At 44.0% G+C, this 25,340-nt stretch overlaps 1 protein-coding gene across 1 annotated transcript in view; it reads right to left on the reverse strand.

Annotated features, from left to right (window-relative positions):
* MYO1D (myosin ID) overlaps nt 1-25,340 on the reverse strand; it is a 97,220-nt gene continuing 71,880 nt past the window's right edge. The window contains exons 14-22 of the mRNA XM_040434720.1: nt 23,788-23,920; nt 22,814-22,980; nt 22,433-22,640; nt 22,117-22,340; nt 21,894-22,038; nt 21,570-21,674; nt 20,312-20,425; nt 5,222-5,379; nt 1-925 (exon numbers count right to left, since the gene is read on the reverse strand). Coding sequence (XP_040290654.1) covers nt 769-925; nt 5,222-5,379; nt 20,312-20,425; nt 21,570-21,674; nt 21,894-22,038; nt 22,117-22,340; nt 22,433-22,640; nt 22,814-22,980; nt 23,788-23,920 — 1,411 coding nt within the window. The 3' untranslated portion in view covers nt 1-768. The remainder of the gene's footprint in view (nt 926-5,221; nt 5,380-20,311; nt 20,426-21,569; nt 21,675-21,893; nt 22,039-22,116; nt 22,341-22,432; nt 22,641-22,813; nt 22,981-23,787; nt 23,921-25,340) is intronic.

The following is a 25,340-nucleotide window of genomic DNA, read 5'->3' on the forward strand; positions in this document are numbered from 1 at the left end:
TTCTTAAATAATTTACATTTATTGGAGAAAAGCACCATCCTGGCAGAATTATATGTCATTTTTTTGCATTGATACACGTGTTCAGTACCTAAGTATCATGAGAATAACGGAATGCTAAATACATTGACAAGCGGATAAACCCGGCCAAAGCCATTTATAAAAGATGAGACCTGCATGAAAAGGATATCGCCTCTGCTTCCAGATATGTATTACCGTACTTCTCCTTTTATAGAAGCATTGCTCCCCAATGGGAGTACCACCCTTTTTACATCTTCCCATGGCTTATAGTCCAACCTGCTAAGCCCCTTGCTCAGTAGACTGCTACAAGGAGAATGCCACTGGTTCTGCCACAGAGGGTGAGACATCCATATGCTGGGGCAGCCTTTGGTCCATTTGGGCTATGATATTCTGAGACCCAATTGACTTCTGTACAAGACATCTGACTTTGGATACCATGCACCTGCGCATGTCCAAAGGTGTTGTCATTCTCGTGTCTACGAAATGACATATACACTGACAGTCTAGACAATTACCAATGATTTGGCGCCACTGAATTGAGAAATCTACATATTCATTATAAGAAAAATTATCCAGTCAGCACATAATTATATAGATGATTCTAAAAAGAGTCAGCTGCAGGCTGAAGAACCTCAACAGAGTTGCTGGGGGAACCGGTCCCCCATCGCCCAAAGTACACTTGGGTGGTTGGCTATTTAAGGCACGGAGTGGAGATACTCGGTATCCCTATATGAGGAAGGGGCACATGATTTAATTGGCTGGCACACTTAGGGTGAAGCCGGAACGGCTCTTGTTGAAGTGAGGCTGTGCTTGATTTATCTTGGTTTCCACAGTAATGGAGCAGGACTTGCCGTGCTGGCTACACTGGACTGGGTGCGACACGGTGACCGGGAGACGCCTCTTCTCACTGTCAGGAGGGAAACATAATACACATTTAATGATATACTCAAGACATAACTCCTTCCGTGTTCTGTGCTCATGAATATAAAAGATATGACAAGGAATCTCCCCATGATGCAAATGGAAATCATGTCTCAGAGTCTTAAAGGGGTTGTCCTATAACTGCTGGAGCCCCTGCTGATTAGTAGAATGGGGGTCCATATACCCCTTTTGAATGGAGCAGCAGACAGGCATGAGTGTCAGCACTCAATTAATCTCTATTGGACTGCTGGAGATAGCCGAGTGCAAGCGCTCACCTATCTCTGACAGTCCATAGAGCTCAATGGAGAAGTAGACACTCATGCGCAAAAAACACCAGAAATAATCTCTAAAGCAGCGATGCTCAAATTAAGGCCCTCCAGCTGTTGTAAAACTACAACTCCCACCATGCCCTGCTGTAGGACGATAGCTGTAGGCTGTCCAGGCATGCTGGGAGTTGTAGTTTTGCAACAGCTGGAGGGCAGCAGGTTGAGCATCCCGGCTCTAAAGCATTGGCTTGGAGCTAAATCAAATGCATCCGCTCTCTATATATTTTTTTGGTTCTCTATATATGGGGTATAGGACAGCCATTTATAGGTTGAACCAATATTTACTTAAAGGGGTTGTTTATCCTAATTTTGTGTCCTCCTTCTCACAACAGGAAGGACATGATTTGCAGACAGAACTCCCTGTGATCTCTTCTGTACATGCAGCTACATGCAATGAAATAGTAGTCACCAAGACAGGAAGCAAGATGGTTGCTAGGCAACCCACCCAGCATACTATACAGCGGGGTGCTGTAAGCACAGATTTTGACACTAAAAACAATCTTGAATTGGGTTTAAAGATAGTGTGCACCTATAACAGAAACTGAATGGCTTGAATGGACTGTATTACATATGGGACTCCACTCATGGCACACACTGACATGACACAAAGGAAGTTCTGTCCCAATATCCTCTTACATCAGTGCAGGCGCAAGGACACACAGTAACATATCTGCTTTACCACAAAGAGGAATCACATCGGAGGTTGCAAAATGATAATTGTCATTGGAAACTTGTGTAACATCTTGACCCTGCGACTGTATGTTTAGACATGTGACCCCATCCTCTGCATCAGACTATATTTTCTTTACCTTTTCTTTAGTCGCAAATTGCTGAAAACCTACTGGTGCTGGCACCACTCCCTGCATATCCTTTACCTGCCATTTTATCATGATGATTATTATTATTATTATTATTATTTGAGATTCCTTAAAGGGGTTTTCCACTTTTTAGATATTGATGACCTATCCTCAGAATAAGTAATCAATATCAGATTGGGGAGGACACGTGGCACTCCCACTGATCAGCTGTTTTGGGCAGCTGCAGGTAAGAAAACAGTGTATGGGGCCAGAAGCAGCATTCTGCAGTTCAGCTGCTGGCCAAAAGCAGTGGATCAATATAGATGCCAGGGTCCACTGATCTGATAGTGATCACTTATCCTAAGCATAGGTGATCACTATCAAAAGCATGGAAAACCCCTTTAAATCAATGCATGTCAGCTCTGCAGACTGGCTGGTGACTACTCTAGTCTCCACAGGGGTGAAGAGATCAGTCGTGGTCACCTGTTTCTGTCAGTGCCTGTTACCAGGCAACAGTCGAAACTCTGTGCATGAAAGATTAATTAGTATGGGATGACCACCTTTGCAGCGAAAGTGCATTTAAGATCAAATATAGACAAAAAAGCCTTGATTAGACACTGCCTATTGTTTTTTGTATGCAGACCTGTTTGTGTTCACAGTTTACAAAAAAAAATTGATGGCAGATTTTTCATCAAGACTTTTTAAAAGATGCTTCATTTTATTTTATTTTTTAAATAGATTGCAGCCAAAAATGGTTGAAGTGATGGACCTATCCTTTAAGATATTTTTTTCGGGCACAGCGTATAACGTTGTTGACCAGCAACAGACACTTTCAGAACTAGGTGACCACAGTTGATCTCCTTTCTCCCTTGGAGGAGTTGATCTCCTTTCTCCCTTGGAGGAGTTGATCTCCTTTCTCCCTTGGAGGAGTTGATCTCCTTTCTCCCTTGGAGGAGTTGATCTCCTTTCTCCCTTGGAGGAGTTGATCTCCTTTCTCCCTTGGAGGAGTTGATCTCCTTTCTCCCTTGGAGGAGTTGATCTCCTTTCTCCCTTGGAGGAGTTGATCTCCTTTCTCCCTTGGAGGAGTTGATCTCCTTTCTCCCTTGGAGGCTGAAGAAATGAAACTGGGCGCGTGATAAATCATTTTGTTGTGAGCTGCCTAAAATAGAGGATGTGGGTGATGCCAGCATATGATTTCACCCATGGGCAAGGTGAAAGGTGAGTCTGAGAGTGATTGATACCATGTAATCACACTGCAAAATTATATAGGCAAGATCTAGTTAGTCACCTATGATGGAACATTATCTATTGTGCTTTTATATTGTCCCCTAACAAAGGCGTAGGGAGGACTGTAAAGAAGGAAGAGAGAAATATTTAATGCCCCTTACCAGAAGACATTCTGCTCAATGTATGAGCCAAGCCTAGACCTGAGAAGCCGGCATGTTGGCGATAACTGCTGTTGTGACTCTGGGAAACTCTTTCCATGAGTGCCCCTTGTGACCAGTCTTCATCCGAGAGAAAGTGAGAAGAGAGGGGGGGAGGAGGAGGGAGGAAGAGGCAGAAGATGAAAGGAGGGGGATGGAGGAGAGAGAATGGGGCAGGGGCGCTGATGGCTACACAGAGCTTGGAAGGCTGCCTGGTGCTGACCAGGGTTTTTTAGTGGAGCTCGTTAAGCTCTCCATCCTCTCTGTAGATCTATTCAGAGACTGATGCAGCTGCCATGGAAACAATCAGACTCCTCTCCTACCAAGTACCCCCTTTTCTTAAAGGGTAAGGAAAGCAAATTAAGGAAGAGGTCAATAAAGTATACAACGCCATAGAACATGTATGTGAAATGTTGGAACAGGAGCTTCAAAAGATTAGGATGAGGGGAAAGGAGCAGACAGCTTTGGAAGAAGGATAGGGAGGAAGCAGGAGGGTGACACAAGAGGTAATGAAGACAGCTGAAAGCCAAGCATGAATGAACTGAAGTGACAGGGAGTGGCATGGGACCCTTCTTCAGCTGTATGTGTCACTCATGATATTATTTAACAGCCCTGAAGGAAGATGCGAATGACTGGAGAACCACAGAAATGTGAAATTGAGGAAATATCACAGGAAGGATTCGAGTATTATTTGCATGTTAGTTAACCCTTCCAGATCTGATCTCTCCCTTTCAAGATAGTTGTCTGGTCAGTGCATCCCTTTGACTGTACCCATAACCCTAATCTGGTGGCTGATGCTCCAAGTATAAATGTATATATTAATTTACTAATTATGTTGGGGGCCACAAACCCCTATTGACCTCAACGTAGTGAAAAGTGGTCAGTGCATCCCCTTGACTGCTTCCCTAACCCTCATTTGGTGGCTGAGGCTCCAGGTATAAATGTATATATTAATTTACTAATCATGTTAGGCGCCATAAACCTATTGACCTCATTGAAGTGAAAAGTGGTCAGTGCATGCCCTTGACTGTACCCCTAACCCTGATCTGGTGGTTGAGACTCCAGGTATAAATGTATATATTAATGTATTAATCATCTCGGGGGCCAAAAACCCTATTGACCTCACTGAAGCAGAAGGAGGTCAGTGCATTCCCTTGAATGTACCCCTAACCCTGATCTGGTGGTTGAGACTCCAGGTATAAATGTATATATTAATGTATTAATCATCTCGGGGGCCAAAAAACCTATTGACCTCACTGAAGCAGAAGGAGGTCAGTGCATTCCCTTGAATGTACCCCTAACCCTGATCTGGTGGTTGAGGTTTGAGATATAAATGTACATATCAATCTACTAATTATAGGGGTCCACAAACCCTATTGACCTCACTGACGTGAAAGGTAGTCTATGACATACACACGAGAAGGCCGAATCAGTAGACATGAGCACTCATTACACTCCTGTCCCCAGTGAATTTAGAGGCTGTAATTGAGAGTAATGGTCTAGTGCACACATTGACTGTTTTCTCGATGTCTCAGGCAAAGGTCATTGTAAATGTACAGGCTGCACTGTCCTGAATATCGGAATGGTGCAGATATGTCCATGTCATCAACATCAGGATGTGTAGGGTGATACTAGACAGATCAGAATCTAGTGATTTACAGAATCTCTGAAGAGAAACCCGACATGAAGGATGCGAGTGTTCGATAGAATTTATGAGGTATGTCTGCACACTTACTTCTTGAAGTGGTTGGCCAAGACTCCAACAACTTCTCCCACACGACTGTCTTGAGGGGATTGTCCAGCAAAACGTAGACATACAATAAGGTCTTTGCGGTCCTTTGTGTGGAAAATCACCAGCTGGTCCTTCCCATCAGTTACACTGATACCGGAAACCTTGTGGAAGAAAAGAGGGAATCGATCTGTGGTTTAGAGCAGTCAGACACTGAAGAGATAGTCCTCTCGGGTCCACCAAAATAGATAGGTATCTAAACCGAGAAGAAGCCACCAACATAATGCAGAACAAGCTCGACATCTTCTGTTACACAACCAGCTGCCACCACACCATACGTCAGAAGAGTCAGGAGGAAAGAGTCCCAAGTGGCAAGCAAGGATGGTTAGGACTTAAATTAGGACTTAAAGGGGATGTCCCACAGTCAGCACTTTTCACCTGTTTACAGAACCGCTGGGTCCTCCACCGATCAAAAGAATAGGGGCCCTGTGTCCACCTTTTAAATGAAGCAACAGTTGGGCATATGCAATGCCGCAGTTTATGAATATGTGATAAGTATTAATTATTGGACATCCCCTTTAACTACCCAATTAAGTTTTGGCTGGAAAACCTGTTCAAATCACTTTTCTTAAAGGGGTTGTCCCATGAAAAATATTCTACATTTTGCAAACCAGCAGCTGGAACTGAATACTTTTGTAATTGCATGTAATTGAAAATTGAGTATAGCCACTAAGTTATTCAATAAAATCTATCAGTATAGCGCCACCTGCTGTTTGATCTTTTTCTTAATTCTCTGTCCAGCTGACTGAGACGAAAGCACATGATCCATCCGTCAACCGTTACCAGCGACAACAGAAAGGCACACCCCTGAGAAAGGACACGCCCCTGAGCTGACAGCTTGAAATAAATCTAGCATATGGAGCTATGAATGGGAGATCTCTGGATCCATGTGAGGTACAGGGCTGGTTCTAGCTTTGTTAGAAAGAGATGTACTAGATTATGTATGATTTTCATATTTCTAAGATTAGGAAAAGGGTTACTTTTTCCAGACAAATGTGTGACAATGGGCTGTGCCAGGTATTGCAGTTTTGACCAATTCAAGTGAATGGTGTAGTACCACACACAATTTATGGGCAAGAGTGGGTCTACTTATTTCTCCCTCTAGAAACAGCGCCACTCCTGTCCATGGGCTGTGCCTGGAAATGCAGCTCGACCAGATTCAGGTAAAGGGATAAAACAGGTAATATGAGGCAGATTATACTAGGGTATTTCTGGGATCGCCCTCTAAGTGTCCATTCACACGTCCGTGTGTGTTTTGCGGATCCACGCATCTGCAAAACACAGACACCGGCAATGTGCGTTCCCCATTTTGCGGACCGCACATCGCCGGCACTAATAGAATATGCCTATTCTTGTACGCAATTGCTGACAAAAATAGGACATGTTCTATTTTTTTCGGGAATGGAAATGCAGACCCGGAAGTGCGGGTCCGCATTTCCAGATCCGGGCCGCACATCGTGCGGCCCCATAGAAATGAATGGGTCTGCAATTCCGTTCGGCAAAAAGGGGAACAGAATTGCGGACGTGTGAATGGACCCTAAGGATGTTCTTCATTACTGGTTAAACACATAGAGGGTCATTTATCAAACTGATGTAAAGCAGAACTGGCTTAGTTGCCCATAGCAACCTTTCATTTTTGACAGCTCCATTGGAAAATAAAAGGTGGAATCTGATTGGTTGCTATGGGCAACTAAGCCAGTTCTAATTTAAATCAAGTTTAAAAAATGACACCCATCATCTAATACATTCGGCCCAGAGACGTGCAACACACGCTTCTCTCTTTTGTACTTGTCTGTCACATGTAGGATTGCTCTGGAATAATTAGTGATGACATTTCACATTTACACTCATTATTTACTATGAGTCAGTCAATAAAGCCACAAATAGAACGACTATTATTGGCCCAAACCCTTTTACCTCAGAAATGTAACAAGCCAAATTTCCCAACACAGGGAGAAGAGGAATGAAAATTTTGGGGTGGTGTCCGACAATTATAAATGAATATTGCACGTTCTGGTTCAGATACTGTCCCATGTTTCCTCTTCCATATAACGTCTATGACGAAGGCTTCTCAGAAGGTTCCCTACCATATTTCTGTGCTTTGTATAAGGGCTGATGCACACAAACGTATTTGTTTTCTGTGTCCGTTCCGGGTATGCGGGACCATTCACTTCAATGAGGCCGCCAAAAAACAAAAAACGGAAATGACTCAGTGTGCATTCCGTTTCCGCATGGCCACTCCACAAAAAAAGATAGAACATGTCCTATTCTTGTCTGTTTTGCAGATAGGCATTGTTACAATGGATCCGCAAAAAAAAAAAACATCATCCGTATTTTGTGCGGATCTGTGTTTTGCATACAGTCGTGTGCATCAGCCTTAAAGCAGGGATCAGCAACCTCCGGCACTCCAGCTGTTCTGAAACTATAACTTCCAGAATCCTCCTTTCACTTCTGTGGGAGTTACAAAAACAGCCCAGTAAGTGTGCATGTTGAGAGTTGTAGTTTCACAGCAGCTGGATCCCTGGTATAAAGGAAGAGTCTGTGCCTATTTAGACATAATGCCCTCCCATTAAAGAGTGTTGGGCTCCCGAGAATCCCATTTGGAGTGATCTACATAGGATTATCCCATAAGTTGTTTAGAGCATTTTGGCGGGAGTTTTCCCGCCAAAATCAGTGTCAAGTTGGCCAATTTCAGCATGGTTGCCGGGTTGGAGCAGATTACAGGGGATTGGCTAATTGGGATGTCCTATGGGGGGATAATTGCTGAGGCTGGGAAGTTTATGGTACCCAGCAAAACCTGTATATAATACGGTGGTTGCCAGCATTAGGCTGTCTGCCAAGCCGCATCTTTGGTTCAGCTGTGCCCCTCCCACCCTCCCCTTTTTGTTCTGTCACGGCCACTTTATTAGAAGGAGGGGTAAAGTCGCTCGTCAATAAGTGGCGAGCGGACAAGTTGATTCAGGTATTTAGGCCGAGCTTAGGGCTGGTCTAATTCAGTGGTTGTTATTAATCTTAAATTTATATGGTTATCTAATGTTTGAGCTGTTCTTTAATAAAGTTGGCCGTGGCCTAATTTATCTATACTAATAAAAGCCCTATGTACGTGCTCAGGGCTGGTGTCCGTGCGTGTGTGCCATTTGTTATACTGGGCATGCGCGGCGCGGGGACCTATCAGCACACAGCGCTACACACGCCCCCACACCAGCGCACGGACCAAGCAAATGGCGAACCTCATATCCGGCGCTACACTCTAACCATGGTAGGTTACCATGGGGATGGGAAGGCTTATCAGAGAGGAGTGTGGCCTAATCTCAATGTAAGGGACTCTGGGAGGCCAGGAAGAGCCCAGAGGAGATGTAACTACGAATGTCCCGCCCCTCAGAGCCGACCGTACACTCTACACACGGGAGGTTCCCACGGTGATGGGGAACGCTTCCAGTGTGAAAGGAAGCCTCTCAGAGTGACTGTGGGGGAAGGGGGGCACTGTACTTCTGTGTGTATGTCTGGACCCCTCCTCTCAACTGTATCTGTGCACTTGGGGAACAGATACAGTGGAATAAACTGGTGAAGCAGGAAGCCATCGTCTCTGCTTCACTGTTCACCTGGCAATGGTGATTCAGTGACGGCAAGCACGATGCGATGATGTCATCATGCCTGCTGCACTGAACGAGAAAGCAGCACAGCACAGAGTGAGTCTGTGGCTCAGCGCAGGCATCGAGCTTGCCGGCACTGAATCACTGATGAAGAAGCAGCGAATCCATAGTGGGGAAGGTGAGTATATAATGTGGGGCATCATTCTTTGGGTGTCAGAAGAGGATCATATTGTGAGAGGAGGCACTAAGCGGGCATCATATTATGAAGAGAGTCACTTAGGGGGCATCATACTGTGAGAGGAGGCACCAAAGGGGCATCATATTGTGAGGGGGCATCATACTCAATGGGGACACTAAGAAGGCATCATGCTGTGAGAGTAGGCACTAAAAGGGGCATTATACTGTTAGCGGCGGTACTAAGGGGGTATCATATTCTGAGAGAAGGCACTAAAGAGGGCATCATACTGTGAAGGGAGGTACTAAGAGGACATCAAATTCTGCAAGGCACTATGGAGGCATCATATTGTGAGATGGGGGCATCATACTCTGTGGGGGACACTAAAAGGCATCATATTGTCTGAGGGGCACTAAGGGGGCATCATTAGTGGCACTAAGGGTACATTCTTATTGCGTTGGGGCCCTAAGGGGATTGGGTGGGATTAAAGGTATTGCTATTTTTCAGAAGAAAAAATAGCCGTACAGCAGTACACACCACTGTTGTCCCTCCTTAAAAAATGTTTTTGTGCCTCGGACCTTCACCCAGAGGCAGACCTAAGTATGTGGACTTTTACAAAAAGTACCCCTGCCTTAGAGAATTGATTCATTTAGAATACATATAAATAAATACCTGAATTAATTGCATATATAGATAAATACATTTCTGCAAGGTAACAGATAAGATAGAATCAACCTAATATGTATCAAATTCATACTCATAATAATATAAGATAAAAAGGAGTTGAAATGAAAGGCAGTTAATCAGAAGTAATAATTTCATTGGCAACGATGACAATAGTGATGAGAGAAAAAAAAAATCTTAGTAATGAGAATTTTTTTTTTATAAAAAAAAACATATATATTATAAAAAAAATAATAATAATATATAGATATATATATATCTATATATCTCCTACATAATAAAATCCCTGTGTGTGCGTGCGCCGTTTGTTATACTGGGCGTGCGCAGCGTGGGGACCTATAAGCACACATCGCTCCACATGCCACCGACACCTGTGCGCTGGCCCGCTGCTGTGCCCAGCTCCGCCGTGCTTCCTCCCCCTCCAGCTTCCTCTGCAGCCGCCTCACACCCCGGGATCCCCATCATTTTACACATATTACACTCCAACCCCCATCATTACACACACATTACACTCCAATGAGGGCTGTAGTATAATGATGGGGGTTGGAGTCTAATATGTGTACGATGATGGGGCTTGAAGTGTAATACGTGTGTAATGCTCCCTGCCTGTGATCGCTTCCCTCACTTGCTACTGTGCGGCCATTTCCTGACTTTGGTGGGCGGGGTTAGGGCGAAATAGGAGCGAGGAGGATGCGGCCGCTGTGGGGACTAACATGTGCCCCCTGTGCTGACAGATACCCGGGGTCCAGAATCAGAGGTCCCCAGTGCTCCCAGCTTTGTCCTCCCAGGCTCTTTGGGAGTTCTATTAACTCCAGGATGCGATGCTGCAGCAGGTAGGGGGCTACTCTCTGCCCGGTGGGCAGTGTGTAAGGGTGTCCGGTGAAGGATACGCTGTGGCAGGCGGTGGTTGCAGGGCCCTGATCACGGGGTGTGAGTTGGCTGCAGAGGAAGCCGGAGGGGGAGGAGGAGGCACGGCGGAGCTGGGCACAGCAGCGGGCTGGCGCGCAGGTGTGGGCTGTGCGTGCGGAGGTCCGTGTCTTGATTGGCCGGCGCGCCGCGCACGCACACATGGATTTTATTATAGAGGATATATATCTACTATAAAAAAAGCCCTGTGTGCGTGCTCAGGGCTGCGTGTCCGTGCCGATAATTGAACTGCGCATTTGCTGCACGCCGTCCAGTCAACACACTGCCCTCCACACGACGCTCACACCAGTGCGCCGCCCAATTACCAGCGCCGCAACCGCACTGCCCACACCAGCACGCATGGCGCACCGACCAATCACCGACGCCACTCGCAGGTTATGGTGTGCTCTCCACGTCGGAGCGCCGCCATTACTGTTCGTGCATCACACAGCCGCACAGTCCCAGCACTCTCAGCCACAGACAGCAGCTGCTGCCAGCAGTCTCAGCCACCAGTCGCTGCCAGCAGTCTCGGCACCACCAGTCAGTGCCAGCCGTCTCAGCCATCAGTCAGTGCCACCAACCATCAGTCAGTGCCACCAACCATCAGTCAGTGCCACCAGTCACAGTGCCAGCAATCTCAGCCACCAGTCAGTGCCAGTCGTCTCAGCGATCAGTCAGTGCCACCAGTCACAGTGCCACCAGTCTCAGCCACCAGTCAGTGCCAGCCGTCTCAGCCATCAGTCAGTGCCACCAGCCACAGCGCCAGCAGTCTCAGCCACCAGTCAGTGCCAGCTGTCTCAGCCATCAGTCAGTGCCACCAGCCACAGCACCAGCAGTCTCAGCCATCAGTGAGTGCCACCAGTCAAGGTGCAAGTAGTCTCCAGTAACCAGTCACAGTGCCAGCAGTCTCAGCCACCAGTCAGTGCAAGCCATCTCAGCCATCAGTCAGTGCCACCAGTCACAGTGCCAGCAGTCTCAGCCACAGCCACCAGTCAGTGCCAGTGCCATTTAATATAGACTGTTCCTACTAATGTTTATGCACTAATGTTCTAGCGCCCGTTATTGTAATGGGCTTAATGTCTAGTCCATTTATAATTGTGTCCATGTGTCTTATTTGAAACATTGGTATATGGGTTTCAAGTTAATCTATAATCCCATGGAATTCTTTAAAAACCTCCCGCGGGTCAATTTACGGCCCTCTTCAGTTTTCTTAGGTTCTTCTGATTTATGATGCTATCATAAATCCAAAAATATTGGTTTACCCCTCCACTAGGGCAGATAGTCTTATTAATTGTGAGGTAAATATAGCAAAAATTGTCAAAAAATGGGGAATAAAATATAGAAAAAAAAAGCCAGACAACTGAAAAGAGGAGATTTGCACAGAAAATGATTGCTAGTAGTGAAAGCAGACATCTCTGTAGGACGAGCTGAAAGAAAGCAGCCCTGGACCAGACATCGGCTGATCCAATCTCCATGGAGATCTCCATGGTAACCCCATCCCCCAAGTAGTTGTCACGGTAATGGGATGCTTTTGGACGTGGAGTAGCTTGCATGTTCCAATGTGGATGATTGCAGCCTCTTTACTCTATATTTTCCTCCTCCTCGTCTCATTCCCGTCATCTCCAGTACTCCCTGCAGATATGACCGGGTACCAGTCTACCCATCAGGTCATGCCAATCTAATCCATACAATTAGAAGGTAGGAAGAGAAGTGAAACAAAGACACTGTGTCTGATGAATATGCATTATGTACAGTCCTCAGAGGTACAAGATGAATTATTTATGGAGGGATGGGATAGCAATAACTGGATTTAGTATGTCTATGTAAGGCCTTGTTCAGACAGCCGTAACGTGGGTTACGTGGGCGTCCGTATTCCAGCCACAAATCCCGGCCTGACTGCGGGTCCAATGGCCCAAACCAATGCTGTATGTTCAGATCATTACACCTGCTGTCGGACCAGGATTTGCGGCTGTAATATAGACGCTTATATGCAGCTACATTATGGCTGTACCTAGCGTTGCGTGCAAAAGTTTGCACACCCATTGCCAAATTGCATGTTGTAAATTACAGCTGCGACCTAAAAGAAAAAGACTTTACAGCTGGTTGAACTTTTGCAAAAGGCAATTTTTTTTTGTCCCCCAAAAAAATAATAAAAGCCCATAATGAGGCATCAAATTCTGCAGAAATATAGCATTCCTGGTAAGGTTTGGCTAAAATGACACGCTTTCCAGGGTCAGGTCTATTTTTTAGGAAATGCCTGTATGCCTCATAAAATATTAATTCTGGAGCATCTTTTTTATTTAAACTAGGGATGAGAGAAATCGACTTCGGATGTGTCATCCGAAGTCAATTCACTCATCCGTAATTTAAACTGTATATTCTGGGGTTCCTCTATTACTCCCCTTGGAAATGTACAACTAAATGAACAACTGTGAATTACCAATCCTTTATCGTTAGGACATTGGTTGGACAGTAGCACACGGTATAAGGATACACCCCATTAATTTTGGAATTAATAACACCTAATTGTCAATTTATTCATGCATTTTCTAGCAGAAATACAGGAATGATCAAAAAGAGGCCCTCTAAGGGGGGAATATCATTAATTAAAACTTTACTTTTAATTCAAAAAGCAGCTAAAAAACACACCACTAAGATGCATCATCATAACAAACAAAAGGGGGTCCAATCCTGGTACCCCAGTACTGGTAGAGAAGTGACTAAACCTGCTCCACCTGATGAAGGTGCGAGCAGTCTTACCAGACCAAAGAAAGCTACTGGGATCAGCATGGATTTCCTGGAGGGTCTGTCCAAGTATATCAGATGTATGTCCGATGCGAGGTCACTCAGTGGGGGTGGCGTCTGTGCAAGCAATGTAGACCTTTGCCCTATATAACCCTATGCAAGGGGAAGGGGGCTAGTTTCATTCTGCCTATCTACACAGAGCACCCGCCGCCAATAGGGGCGACCCCGTCCGGATACCTGTCCCTAACTAGGACCTGATCCCTAGTGCTGAAAAATAATAAATGTGGCCAGTTTTGATTCCCTATGACCTCCCTGAAATAGAGGAATGGCACAATGCAGAACTCTAAGAAAAAGAATTCAATGCAGAACTCTAAGATGGTCCAGAATTGGCATTTCATGGGCTAAGAGCCATGTCATGAGAGTGGACAAGCTTTTCGGCAGAACGGGGGGTGCTCAAACAGTTGCATTTGTGTGAACATACAGGACCAAACTAAAGGGGGTATTTAGGTTGATAAATGTATCCTGCTTAGGCCAGGATCGGGATAACTAACTGATTGGTGCGGGTCTGAACACTGGCTTAGAATGGGGGTGTGATAGATCGTCAGGTTGAGCATGCACCGGCTGCTCAGTTCATTCTTTATAGGACTGGCAGGGCACCTCAGAGGGGGCCCTAGTGGTCAGTTAGTTACCCTCTATACCCTCCTATTTAGTAACCGGAATACTCCTTTAAAGAACTATCTCATCCCTCCTGTTACACACCTCAATTAATAATTCATGGTATGAAAGGAAGAGACAGCTCTTAGCATGGCCTCTGGATATATAGGGAGTGAAGGCGCACACACCCCGATCGCAGAAATACATGCTAAGCGCCAAAGAAGGTAATCTGATGCCAGAATAAAAGGAATTTTACTCCTATTATTATTGGCAATGTATTTTCTACACTATTAGTCTGAGTTTCTGAGAAAAAAGGCCCCGATATGGTTAACAATATTGTAAATCTGGGCTTGTGGCCGTGAACATTAATGCGGTAGAGGACGCCGGGGAGTGTCATTTGATAGGTAAGAAAGCTCTGTAAAGCAAATATCTGCTTTCACTGTGGACATGATCAGACTTGTGGTCCGAGGACCCCGACAGCTGGAATAAAGCCATCAGCTGTCATTAAGGTAGTTCTAAAGACAGGAGGGATATTCTATACGGGGAGACATGGAAATATTGCCCTAAAGGATTGTAGGGAAGGGTCTGCTTTTTATCCCAGAAACACCACCATTTTTGTCCTTGGGCTGCGTCTGGTATTTCATCTCAGCCCCAGTGACGTGAACTGGATTAGGGTCCTATTACTCAGGCCGATGCCAGTCCAATGATGAGCACCGATCAATGATAGAAAAGCTGATTCTTTTAAAGGGGTTATCCCATGATTGACATAAAAAATGAAAATAAGATGTCATGACAATCTCTAAGCAAGAACCAGCCCTGTACCTCACATGGATCCAGAGATCACCCCATTCATTGCTCCAGTTGTTCTGCTAGATTCTCTTCAGGCTGGCAGCTCGAGGGGCACATTATTTCTCAGGGGCAATGTCCTTTCTGCTGTAGCTTTTTCCCTGTAACTGCCACAGCTTGGCTAACATTTCGTTGCGCTTCTATACCAGACAGAAAACCGTTGCATTCCCATACTGGACAGAAAAACGAATCCAGCATGACATACAATGCCAAGTCAATGCCGGATCAATTTTCTATTGTGAGAAAACGGATCTGGCACCCATTGACTTACAATAGTTTTACTGCTGGATCGGTCATGGCTATTTTAGTGAAGATACAACCGGATTCGTTCATAACGGATGCAGCCGGTTGTATTATCAAAAACGGAAACATTTTTGCTGATCGCTACCGGGATCAGGCAAAAGAGCAAGTGTGAAAGTAGCCTTATCTTGTACAACCCCTTTAACATGTCAATATAATCTTTATATAAGTCATATTCAGTAATTATTAGAGATTCTATAAATATCAGGCTGCTTCGCCAAATATAGGTATATCTAAGCCCTGGGACCCACTTTTCCTTCCAGAACAGATAAAATGTGACCGCTAATGAAGGTCTAATGTAACCGAAACGTCCGGTATAGAAATTCTGTTTGTACCTTGGAAACAAATATTGGGCAATTGGATGAAACTACTGTGAAACTAAATAAATACTTTGAATTGCGACACTTAAAATCTGTGTGCCTCAATTTCACTATATATAGAAATTTAAATAAATGATGTGTACAATATATATGTTAGGTACTGCGCAGTACCTAACATATATATTGTACACATCATTTATTTGAATTCCAACGGTGGCGATACCGTTGCGGTACCGCTGCGTCAGTTTAACCCAGTGCAAGCGCCGGTGTATCACTAATATATAGAAATTTGCTTCATGATGATTTACTTCGTCACAAAGCGTATTTCTTTGTAAGTAGTGGGGGCAATGATGTGGAATGGCGATTGCGTTGCCCCTGTCATTGAACCCCTTAGATACCGCGTTCATTGCTGCTTGCAGCATCCAAGATTAAAAATGAGGGCTTTCAGGGGTTAACCAGTTAAAAAATATATATATTCAGAGCCTCTGTTCTCTCTGCAACTGCCGCTCCGTCTGCACTTTGATTGACACGACCAGGCAGTGAAAACATAACACCTGGTCTCGTCAATCAAAGTGCAGAGGGCACAGAGGTTGCAGAGGGAGCAGAGCCTCTAGGTGTAATGGCAACGCCCCTGTTGCTCCTAGAGGCTCATCTTCATATATTAAAACATAATTTTTCTCAGCAATGCAGGAACATATGAAGATGGGACCAACACAGATGCCTTCAGCTGCCAAGCGCATATGCAACAGGCAAGTTTCATAGTTACAAATCTGCTGACAGGTGTCCTTTAATTTTTAGTGGCATAGTATCGTCGAAATAAAAAAGAAAAAGGGCCAAACATTCTAAAAAGAAAATTTGCTTTCTATGAATAGAGTTCAAAAAGAATACCCCTTTCTGATGGAAGTGTTTTTAAAATTCCTTTTAAACCTATATATGTATATACAGTGAGGAACAGAGGTATTTGAACACCCTGCGATTTTGCAAGTTCTCCCACTTAGAAATCATGAAGGGGTCTGAAATTCACATTCTAGGTGCATTCCCACTCTAAAATAGATAATAAAAAAAGAAAATCAGGAAATCACATTGTCCGATTTTTAAAGAATCTATTTGTCTTGCACTGCTGAACACACCTGAGAAACAGCAAGAATACTGGCTCTCAAAGACCTGTTACTGTGCCTTTAAAAAGTCCACCTCTACTCCACTCATTAATCTAACTTAGTAGCACCTGTCTGAGCTCTTTAAAGACTCCTGTCCACCCCACAGTCAGTCGCCAACTACTACCATGGACAAGACCAAAGAGCTGTCAAAAGACACCAGAGACAAAATTGTGAACCTCCACAAGGCTGGAAAGGGCTACGGGGCAATTGCCAAGCAGCTTGGTGAAAATAGATCAACTGTTGGAGAAATTGTTAGAAAATGGAAGAGGCTAAAGACGACTGTCAGTCTCCCTCGGACTGGGGCTCGATGAAAGATCTCACCTCGTGGGGTATCACTGATAAGAAAGGTGAGGAATCAGCCCAGAACTACAAGGGAGGAGCTGGTCAATGACATGAAGAGAGCTGGGACCACAGTTTCAAAGGTCACTGTCGGTAGAGCACTATGCCGTCATGGTTTCATATCATGCATTGCACGGAAGGTTCCCCTGCTCAAGTCATCACATGTCCAGGCCCGTCTGAAGTTTGCCAATGACCATCTGGATGATCCAGAGGAGGCATGGGAGAAAGTCATGTGGTCAGATGATACCAAAGTAGAACTTTTTGGCCTAAACTTCACTCATCTTGTTTGGAGAAAAAAGAAGGATGAGTTGCATCCCAAGAACACCATCCCTACTGTGAAGCATGTGGCTGGTAACATCATGCTTTGGGGGTGCTTTTCTGCGAAGGGGACAGGACGACTGCACTGTATTAAGGAGAGGATGAATGGGGCCATTTATTGTGAGATTTTGAGCAACAACCTCCTTCCCTCAGTCAGAGCATTGAAGATGGGCCATGGCTGGGTCTTCCAACATGACAACGACCCGAAGCACACAGCAAGGATAACCAAGGAGTGGCTCCGTAAGAAGCATATCAAGGTTCTGGAGTGGCCTAGCCAGTCTCCAGACCTAAACCCAATAGAACATCTTTGGAGGGAGCTGAAACTCTGTGTTGCTCAGTGACAGCCCCGAAACCTGATAGATCCTGAGGAGATCTGTGTGGAGGAGTGGGCCAAAATCCCTGTTGCAGTGTGTGCAAACCTGGTCAAGAAGTACAGGAAACGTTTGACCCCTGTAATTGCAAACAAAGGCTTCTGTACCAAATATTAACACAGATTTTCTCAGGTGTTCAAATACTTATGTTCAGCAGCGCAAGACAAATACATTCTTTAAAATCATACAATGTGATTTCCTGAATTTATATTTTTTTATTCTGTCTCTCAGAGAGGGAATGCACCTACAATGTGAATTTCAGACCCCTCCATGATTTCTAAGTGGGAGAACTTGCAAAATCGCAGGGTCTTCAAATACTTCTGTTCCTCACTGTATATATAATGTATATAACGTATATACTATATATATATATATATATATATATATATATATATCGTATTCTTAGCAATTCCAGTCTAAGAGATATAAAACCTTCAAAAGTATGTTGCCATCTACACTGCGTGCAGAATTATTAGGCAAATGAGTATTTTGACCACATCATCCTCTTTATGCATGTTGTCTTACTCCAAGCTGTATAGGCTCGAAAGTCTACTACCAATTAAGCATATTAGGTGATGTGCATCTCTGTAATGAGAAGGGGTGTGGTCTAATGACATCAACACCCTGTATTAGGTGTGCATAATTATTAGGCAACTTCCTTACCTTTGGCAAAATGGGTCAAAAGAAGGACTTGACAGGCTCAGAAAAGTCAAAAATAGTGAGATATCTTGCAGAGGGATGCAGCACTCTTAAAATTGCAAAGCTTCTGAAGCGTGATCATGGAACAATCACGCGTTTCATTCAAAATAGTCAACAGGGTCGCAAGAAGCGTGTGGAAAAACCAAGGCGCAAAATAACTGCCCATGAACTGAGAAAAGTCAAGCGTGCAGCTGCCAAGATGCCACTTGCCACCAGTTTGGCCATATTTCAGAGCTGCAACATCACTGGAGTGCCCAAAAGCACAAGGTGTGCAATACTCAGAGACATGGCCAAGGTAAGAAAGGCTGAAAGACGACCACCACTGAACAAGACACACAAGCTGAATCGTCAAGACTGGGCCAAGAAATATCTCAAGACTGATTTTTCTAAGGTTTTATGGACTGATGAAATGAGAGTGAGTCTTGATGGGCCAGATGGATGGGCCCGTGGCTGGATTGGTAAAGGGCAGAGAGCTCCAGTCCGACTCAGACGCCAGCAAGGTGGAGGTGGAGTACTGGTTTGGGCTGGTATCATCAAAGATGAGCCTGTGGGGCCTTTTCGGGTTGAGGATGGAGTCAAGCTCAACTCCCAGTCCTACTGCCAGTTTCTGGAAGACACCTTCTTCAAGCAGTGGTACAGGAAGAAGTCTGCATCCTTCAAGAAAAACATGATTTTCATGCAGGACAATGCTCCATCACACGCGTCCAAGTACTCCACAGCGTGGCTGGCAAGAAAGGGTATAAAAGAAGAAAATCTAATGACATGGCCTCCTTGTTCACCTGATCTGAACCCCATTGAGAACCTGTGGTCCATCATCAAATGTGAGATTTACAAGGAGGGAAAACAGTACACCTCTCTGAACAGTGTCTGGGAGGCTGTGGTTGCTGCTGCACGCAATGTTGATGGTGAACAGATCAAAACACTGACAGAATCCATGGATGGCAGGCTTTTGAGTGTCCTTGCAAAGAAAGATGGCTATATTGGTCACTGATTTGTTTTTGTTTTGTTTTTGAATGTCAGAAATGTATATTTGTGAATGTTGAGATGTTATATTGGTTTCACTGGTAAAAATAAATAATTGAAATGGGTATATATTTGTTTTTTGTTAAGTTGCCTAATAAGTATGCACAGTAATAGTCACCTGCACACACAGATATCCCCCTAAAATAGCTAAAACTAAAAACAAACTAAAAACTACTTCCAAAAATATTCAGCTTTGATATTAATGAGTTTTTTGGGTTCATTGAGAACATGGTTGTTGTTCAATAATAAAATTAATCCTCAAAAATACAACTTGCCTAATAATTCTGCACTCCCTGTAATACATGTATGAATTAAAAAAGTATAACCCCCTGCTGCTGATAAGAAAAAAGTGTTAGCTCTTGTACTTCTTGTACAAAACATACTGCTTTTGTTTATGGGAGGGGTTGTCCCACTAATTATATTCTAACCAAGTACCTGGATTTGAATACTTTTGTAATTGCATGTAATTAAAAATGTATTATATCTACTGAGTTATTCTATGAAATCTATTTATATAGCGCCACCTGCTGTCTTGCTCTTGTCCTGCTCACTGAGATGGAAGCACATGCTCAGTTCTATCCTTGTACGGCCACCAGCTGCAGCAGACAGGGCACGCCCTCTGTGAAAGGACATGCCTACTGAGCTGCCAGCTTGAAATAAATCTAGCAAAATCATTCTAGCTATGAACGGGGAGATCCCTGGATCCATGTGAGGTACAGGGCTGGTTCTAGCTTTGTTAGAAAGAGGTTTCCATGTAATAGACTATGTATGATTTAAATGTTTTATATGAATAATGAGATAATCCCTTTAACTACCCCCTTTATTCAGACATAGATCCAACTAAGCTGATAAGCCATAAAAAATACCCAGGTAACATTCCCCATGTAGCTAGCATTCATCACTTACATTATAAAGCGGTGTGCTGCTCATGACTTTATACTGCTTGCTGGGATCCATTTTGTACAGATGTCTATCAGTTATAAAGATGGCGCGATCTTCTACTTTATTAAACCTGTTAACCTGTGTGACGAAAAGGGGGAGACAATCGGATAATAAGAGAAGGACATAGTCAGTCATTATCCACCAATTCATTGGTATTCATTGCCTGATTTTTTGGTAGATAATCGCTAACGAGCGTTCGCATGCATGCTCGTTAGCGATCGTCTGGCAGTGTAATACTGCCACCGACTGCCCAATGAACAAGCAATCCAAATCTTTTGACATGTTAAAAAATTATTGTTTGCAGGCGGCAGATTGTGCTGTCTAATAGCGATCTGCCGCCAGCAAACTACTATACAGCACAAGGACAAGCGATGGCATAGCGATCGCTCCTTCCCATGCTGCGGAGGAGATTGCTGCATGCAACAGAAACGTTCTCCTCCGCTAGGGAGGGCTTCCCTCCTGACAATGAACTGCCACATCAGGCTAGCCATATCTGGCAACAGCTCTCTCTCTTGACCCCCGTATACACATGTATGCTCAGCTTGGCTGGGCATGCATGTGTCCTGAATGGAGAGAGGAAGCCGCAGCCAGACACCTCCTGTCGGTGGCAAATTTCGCCAAGAACAAAATGAACACTCAGCTGAAATCCAACAGCCCAATTGTTATCTCCCCTGACATCTGTCGCCAGCGAAGACTTGGGAGACCACCATATACTGTACATTAGATAAATGACGGTTCGGCTAACATTTATCCAATGTGTATGTTGGGATCTGGATGCATCATGCAGATGGATGCGTTCCATTTAAACAATCACACAAAAACGAGATTTAGTAAAGGCGTTGGTCCATCTAGGAAACTGATGGCATATTGCTAGGATATGCCATCAATGTCAGATAGGTACCCACTCCTATATAGAGAATGGGGACCCAGAAGTGAAGGACAGCACACTGCACACGTGCTCTCCATTCATCTCAATGGTAGTTCTAAAAACAGCCAAGCAAGCACACTCAACTATTTTCATAGCACCGCGCAAGTGCTATGGGACCAGCGGAAATGGTGGAGCCAGGGTGAACGGAGGGTGGACACGCATGCCCAGCTGCTCTCTGTTCACATCAAGGGGTCCCATTCTAACGATGTGCCATGAAGGTCCCCAGATGGGAATACCCCTTTAAATTCCTAACAACATGTCAAGAGCTGCTCACGGAGTTATCTAGGTGTATACCTTGCGCACGGTACAGGAGAAGAGAGGCTGCATAAACTTGTCTTTTCTCTGTAGCTCACTTGCCCGAGATACAAAGAATTCTGAACCTTGGCTGTTTTCTTGTTTCTGTAAGGGGAAAGAACGTCATTGTGACTTTTTTAATATTCCTTTTGAAACCAGCAAGGAATGCTGGCATATTACAGCTCTGAAGCCTGAAGAATTGTAAATGCAGCTCTGGAGGGCAATAAAAATTGTAAATCAGAAAAGGTTGAACATAAGTAAAGTATAAAAAATGACTTGAAAATCGTTTTCCAAGATGGGCATGTTTCATTTAAAAGAACTTACAGATGACAAGTAGTTCCCTTCCCAGCTCCTCTGAAGGCCCATATCAGCTCTCTGCCCTTTGAGACTTTCAAAAGCAGCAACTTTAGCCTTGATTTTTGGTATGTCAGCAGGAGGTATGCTCTTTATTAGTTGGTACGCTCTCCATCTGCAAAAAGAGATTGCAAGCTCTGTTGGTTTGGCGACATCATGACAGACTACTAACTCAATGCCTCTTCTTCTGTACCTGTTGAAGATACTCTGCATACATTCTTGGAATCGTCGAAGCACCTTAGGAGGTGTTGGCCATTTTACATTCTTTCCGTAATCTCTGCTGTTCCGTACTCCGTTAAACCTACGGACCACCTCATGAATGTAGGACTTCACTTTGTAACGCCTATAGTAGCGCAGAATTGTGAGGGCTGCCTTTGTTCTCTTATATTTCCAGCGGGCCAGTGTTCCTCTCCACATCTGGAGGAATAACAAGAATTCACTTAGATACCTAGTATAGTACATAACGTGCCAAAGAAATTGACTAGACCTCATGGTGGATTCCATCATACCTTTTGCAGGAATAGGATGATTCTGATCAACATCTCACTACGCTTCTCCTCCAGGGAGAACAGGGTACGTGGAGTGCGAATAAACACTTTGGTTTTACCATAGGCAGCATCTTGGTGGAAACCACACTCTGTCAAGAGTTTTTGTACAGCAATTTGGTCTGAAGGCAAGTCATGGTTTGGCCACGTCAGCTGGGAGATCATCTTGTACCTGGACAGGTGGACAAGGAAGATGGATGTTGAATGGAGTCAAAGATAAGCTACAACTCAAAGTATAAACATTTCCTCCATGAAGATAAAGTATTCCCTCTCTCCCCCAAATATGAAGGACACCTAGTTTGCCATAATGCTCTACGTAGAAGTAAAAAGAAAAAGTACACTTACCTGTGCAAAAACTTTTCATATTCCTGGCGGTAGGCAAAACCGGCTCGTCGGACACGGACATTCTCCAGTAAGCCCAAATACTCCACTTGGTGTTTACAGCGCTCCTCGTCAAACAGAGATGGTGACTTTTTGTCATTTGGTTTAATGCAGCGGACGTAGTAGGGCTCCTGAGACGTCACCACAGGTAACAGAAGGTTAGATGGAAACCTATAGCTTTTCCTACATCAGATGACTGTACAGTCCATAGTGTAAATGCTACATGCTCCATAATGTAAATCACCAGAGCAAGTTCTGTGAAGATTGAGTTCGACAGAGATTTCAGCTCTGAAGCCTGCAGAATTGTGAATGCAGCTCTGGACTACAATATAGGCTTTTAATTCAATATCACTATAAGTAATGGAATGCCTTTACTTAAGCTGTTTGAAGGTATGTTTACAGAGAGTTTTTGGGCGTGGATTTTGGTGTGGATGGTATATCCTAATACAGAGCTGAAAGCGCTTGCAAATGATCTCGGTGAGAAAAACACTTATCAACTTACATGTTTTTATTTCCGTTCCGCAGTTTTAAAAAATGCAGCGTGGAAAGTAGAAGTGACATGTTCATTCTTGGTGCACATTCCGTACCAAATCCACATGCAAACTTCCACGTCAAAAATCACAGCCAAACAAAACCCACAAGGAATCCTGAAGTGGATTTGGCATTGTTTTTTTTTTTATTATTGTTTTTTTTCAGTATATACCCTGATTCTTTCTATATGGAAACAAATGCTTCCACTTAGCATACCAATGTGTACTGTACAGGGGCGTAGGAGCTCTGTATGGAGCAACCAAAACTCAACTCCTAATACATTATATGATCCAACTAGAAAGTTTAGAATTTTAGTCTTCAATTAAAATAGTGAAGACTGGTCACTACTCCAATATTCTGAGGACACACAGCAGTAACACATTGCATTCCTCTTCCTGGTACTGTACCTTGGATGCCAGATTGTCCACAAGGGCAATCATAGAGTTTTTGAATAATGTAGCTGCAGTCAGTGGACGTTTGGTGACCTCCGTGATGCTTAGCTTCCCTTCTGGCCACATATTCTTCAGCACAGGATTAGCACTAAGTAAAAAAAAAAAAGTTAAAGGGGTCGTCTCACGTCAGCAAATAGCATTTATCATGTAGAGAAAGTTAATACAAGGCACTTACTAATGTATTGTGATTGTCCATATTGCCTCCTTTGCTGACTGGATTTATTTTTCAATCACATTATACACTGCTGGTTTCCATGGTTACAGACCACCCTGCAATCCAACAGTGGTGGTCGTGCTTGCACACTATAGGGAAAAGCAGTAGCCTATGTGCACTTCCACGGTCCCGGCCACCATAGAGGCCGGTGCTTTTTCCTGTATTGTGCAAGCACGACCACCACTGATGGATTGCAGGGTGGTCATTATCATGGAATCGAGCACTGTATAATGTGATGGAAATACGAATCTAGCCACCAAAGGAAGCAATATGGATAATAACAATACATTAGAAATTGCCCCAACCATACTAGACTCCCATTACAAAAATGTTTAGTAAGTTGTAACTATCCTGTATTGATTTTAAAGACATCATGAATAATTATCCTTTTAGGTCTAAAATTTAATCCAGCTGTTTGCATGTGGTTCAGCTGACTAAGGCGCTGTTTTCCTCTTGTTGATCTGAGGCTTCGTTCCTGAGTTATGATACCTTTTCTTAATATGCAAATTTGACATCTAGTGCAATGAGGGCATCACCATTGCTCTTGTTGCACCCAAGCTACATTTATTTCTGTGGTCAGCGCCTCCCTGGCTGCTTTGTCACTGTATGGCCCTGTCAATCAAAGAAGTTGGGTGGGGCTGGCCAGAGAAATGAGTGGAGCTTGGGTTAAACATGAGCAATGGTGATGCCCTCTTTGCACCAAAGTCCTAATTTGCATATCAAGAAAAAGTATTATAACATGGGAATGGAGCCTCGGAGTAAACAAAAGAAAAAAAGTGTTTTAATCAGGTAAACAACAGTTATGTCTTCATGCAAACAGTTTGAGAGGGTGACAGATTCCCTTAAATTTCACCATCCTGCTGATTCCTGTTACCACAGAGCAATGCTTGGATGGCGGTTAAAGAGGTTATTTCACATGAATCATTTTTATACAAAAAGTCCTGAAATGTTAATAGCTGTTCTAAAGTATTTTACATTGTTTATAACATAAAGAAACCTTTTTATCATGTTTTGCATGTCCCCCTTGGTGGTGCTGCTAATCTGTATTGTTGGAGCGGGCTCTGAACTGAATCAGTCTCCTGCCCCCTCTGGCAGCTGACAATATAGTCCTTCTTACTTTGCTTGCAGAAAGAGTCTATTCAGCTATACTCTCATGCTACTGCTGAAGCTCTGGTCCTTTACTTGGTCACAGAGGATCACTATGTAAAGACCTGGATGTGGGGAGAGTGACTGAACATGTTTGTTACATGGATGTACTGCTATGCTACTGTGGAGGCTCTGGCCCTGTCTACTA

This window comes from Bufo bufo, chromosome 6, assembly GCF_905171765.1.
Source record: "Bufo bufo chromosome 6, aBufBuf1.1, whole genome shotgun sequence".
Taxonomy (NCBI): Eukaryota; Metazoa; Chordata; class Amphibia; order Anura; family Bufonidae; genus Bufo; species Bufo bufo.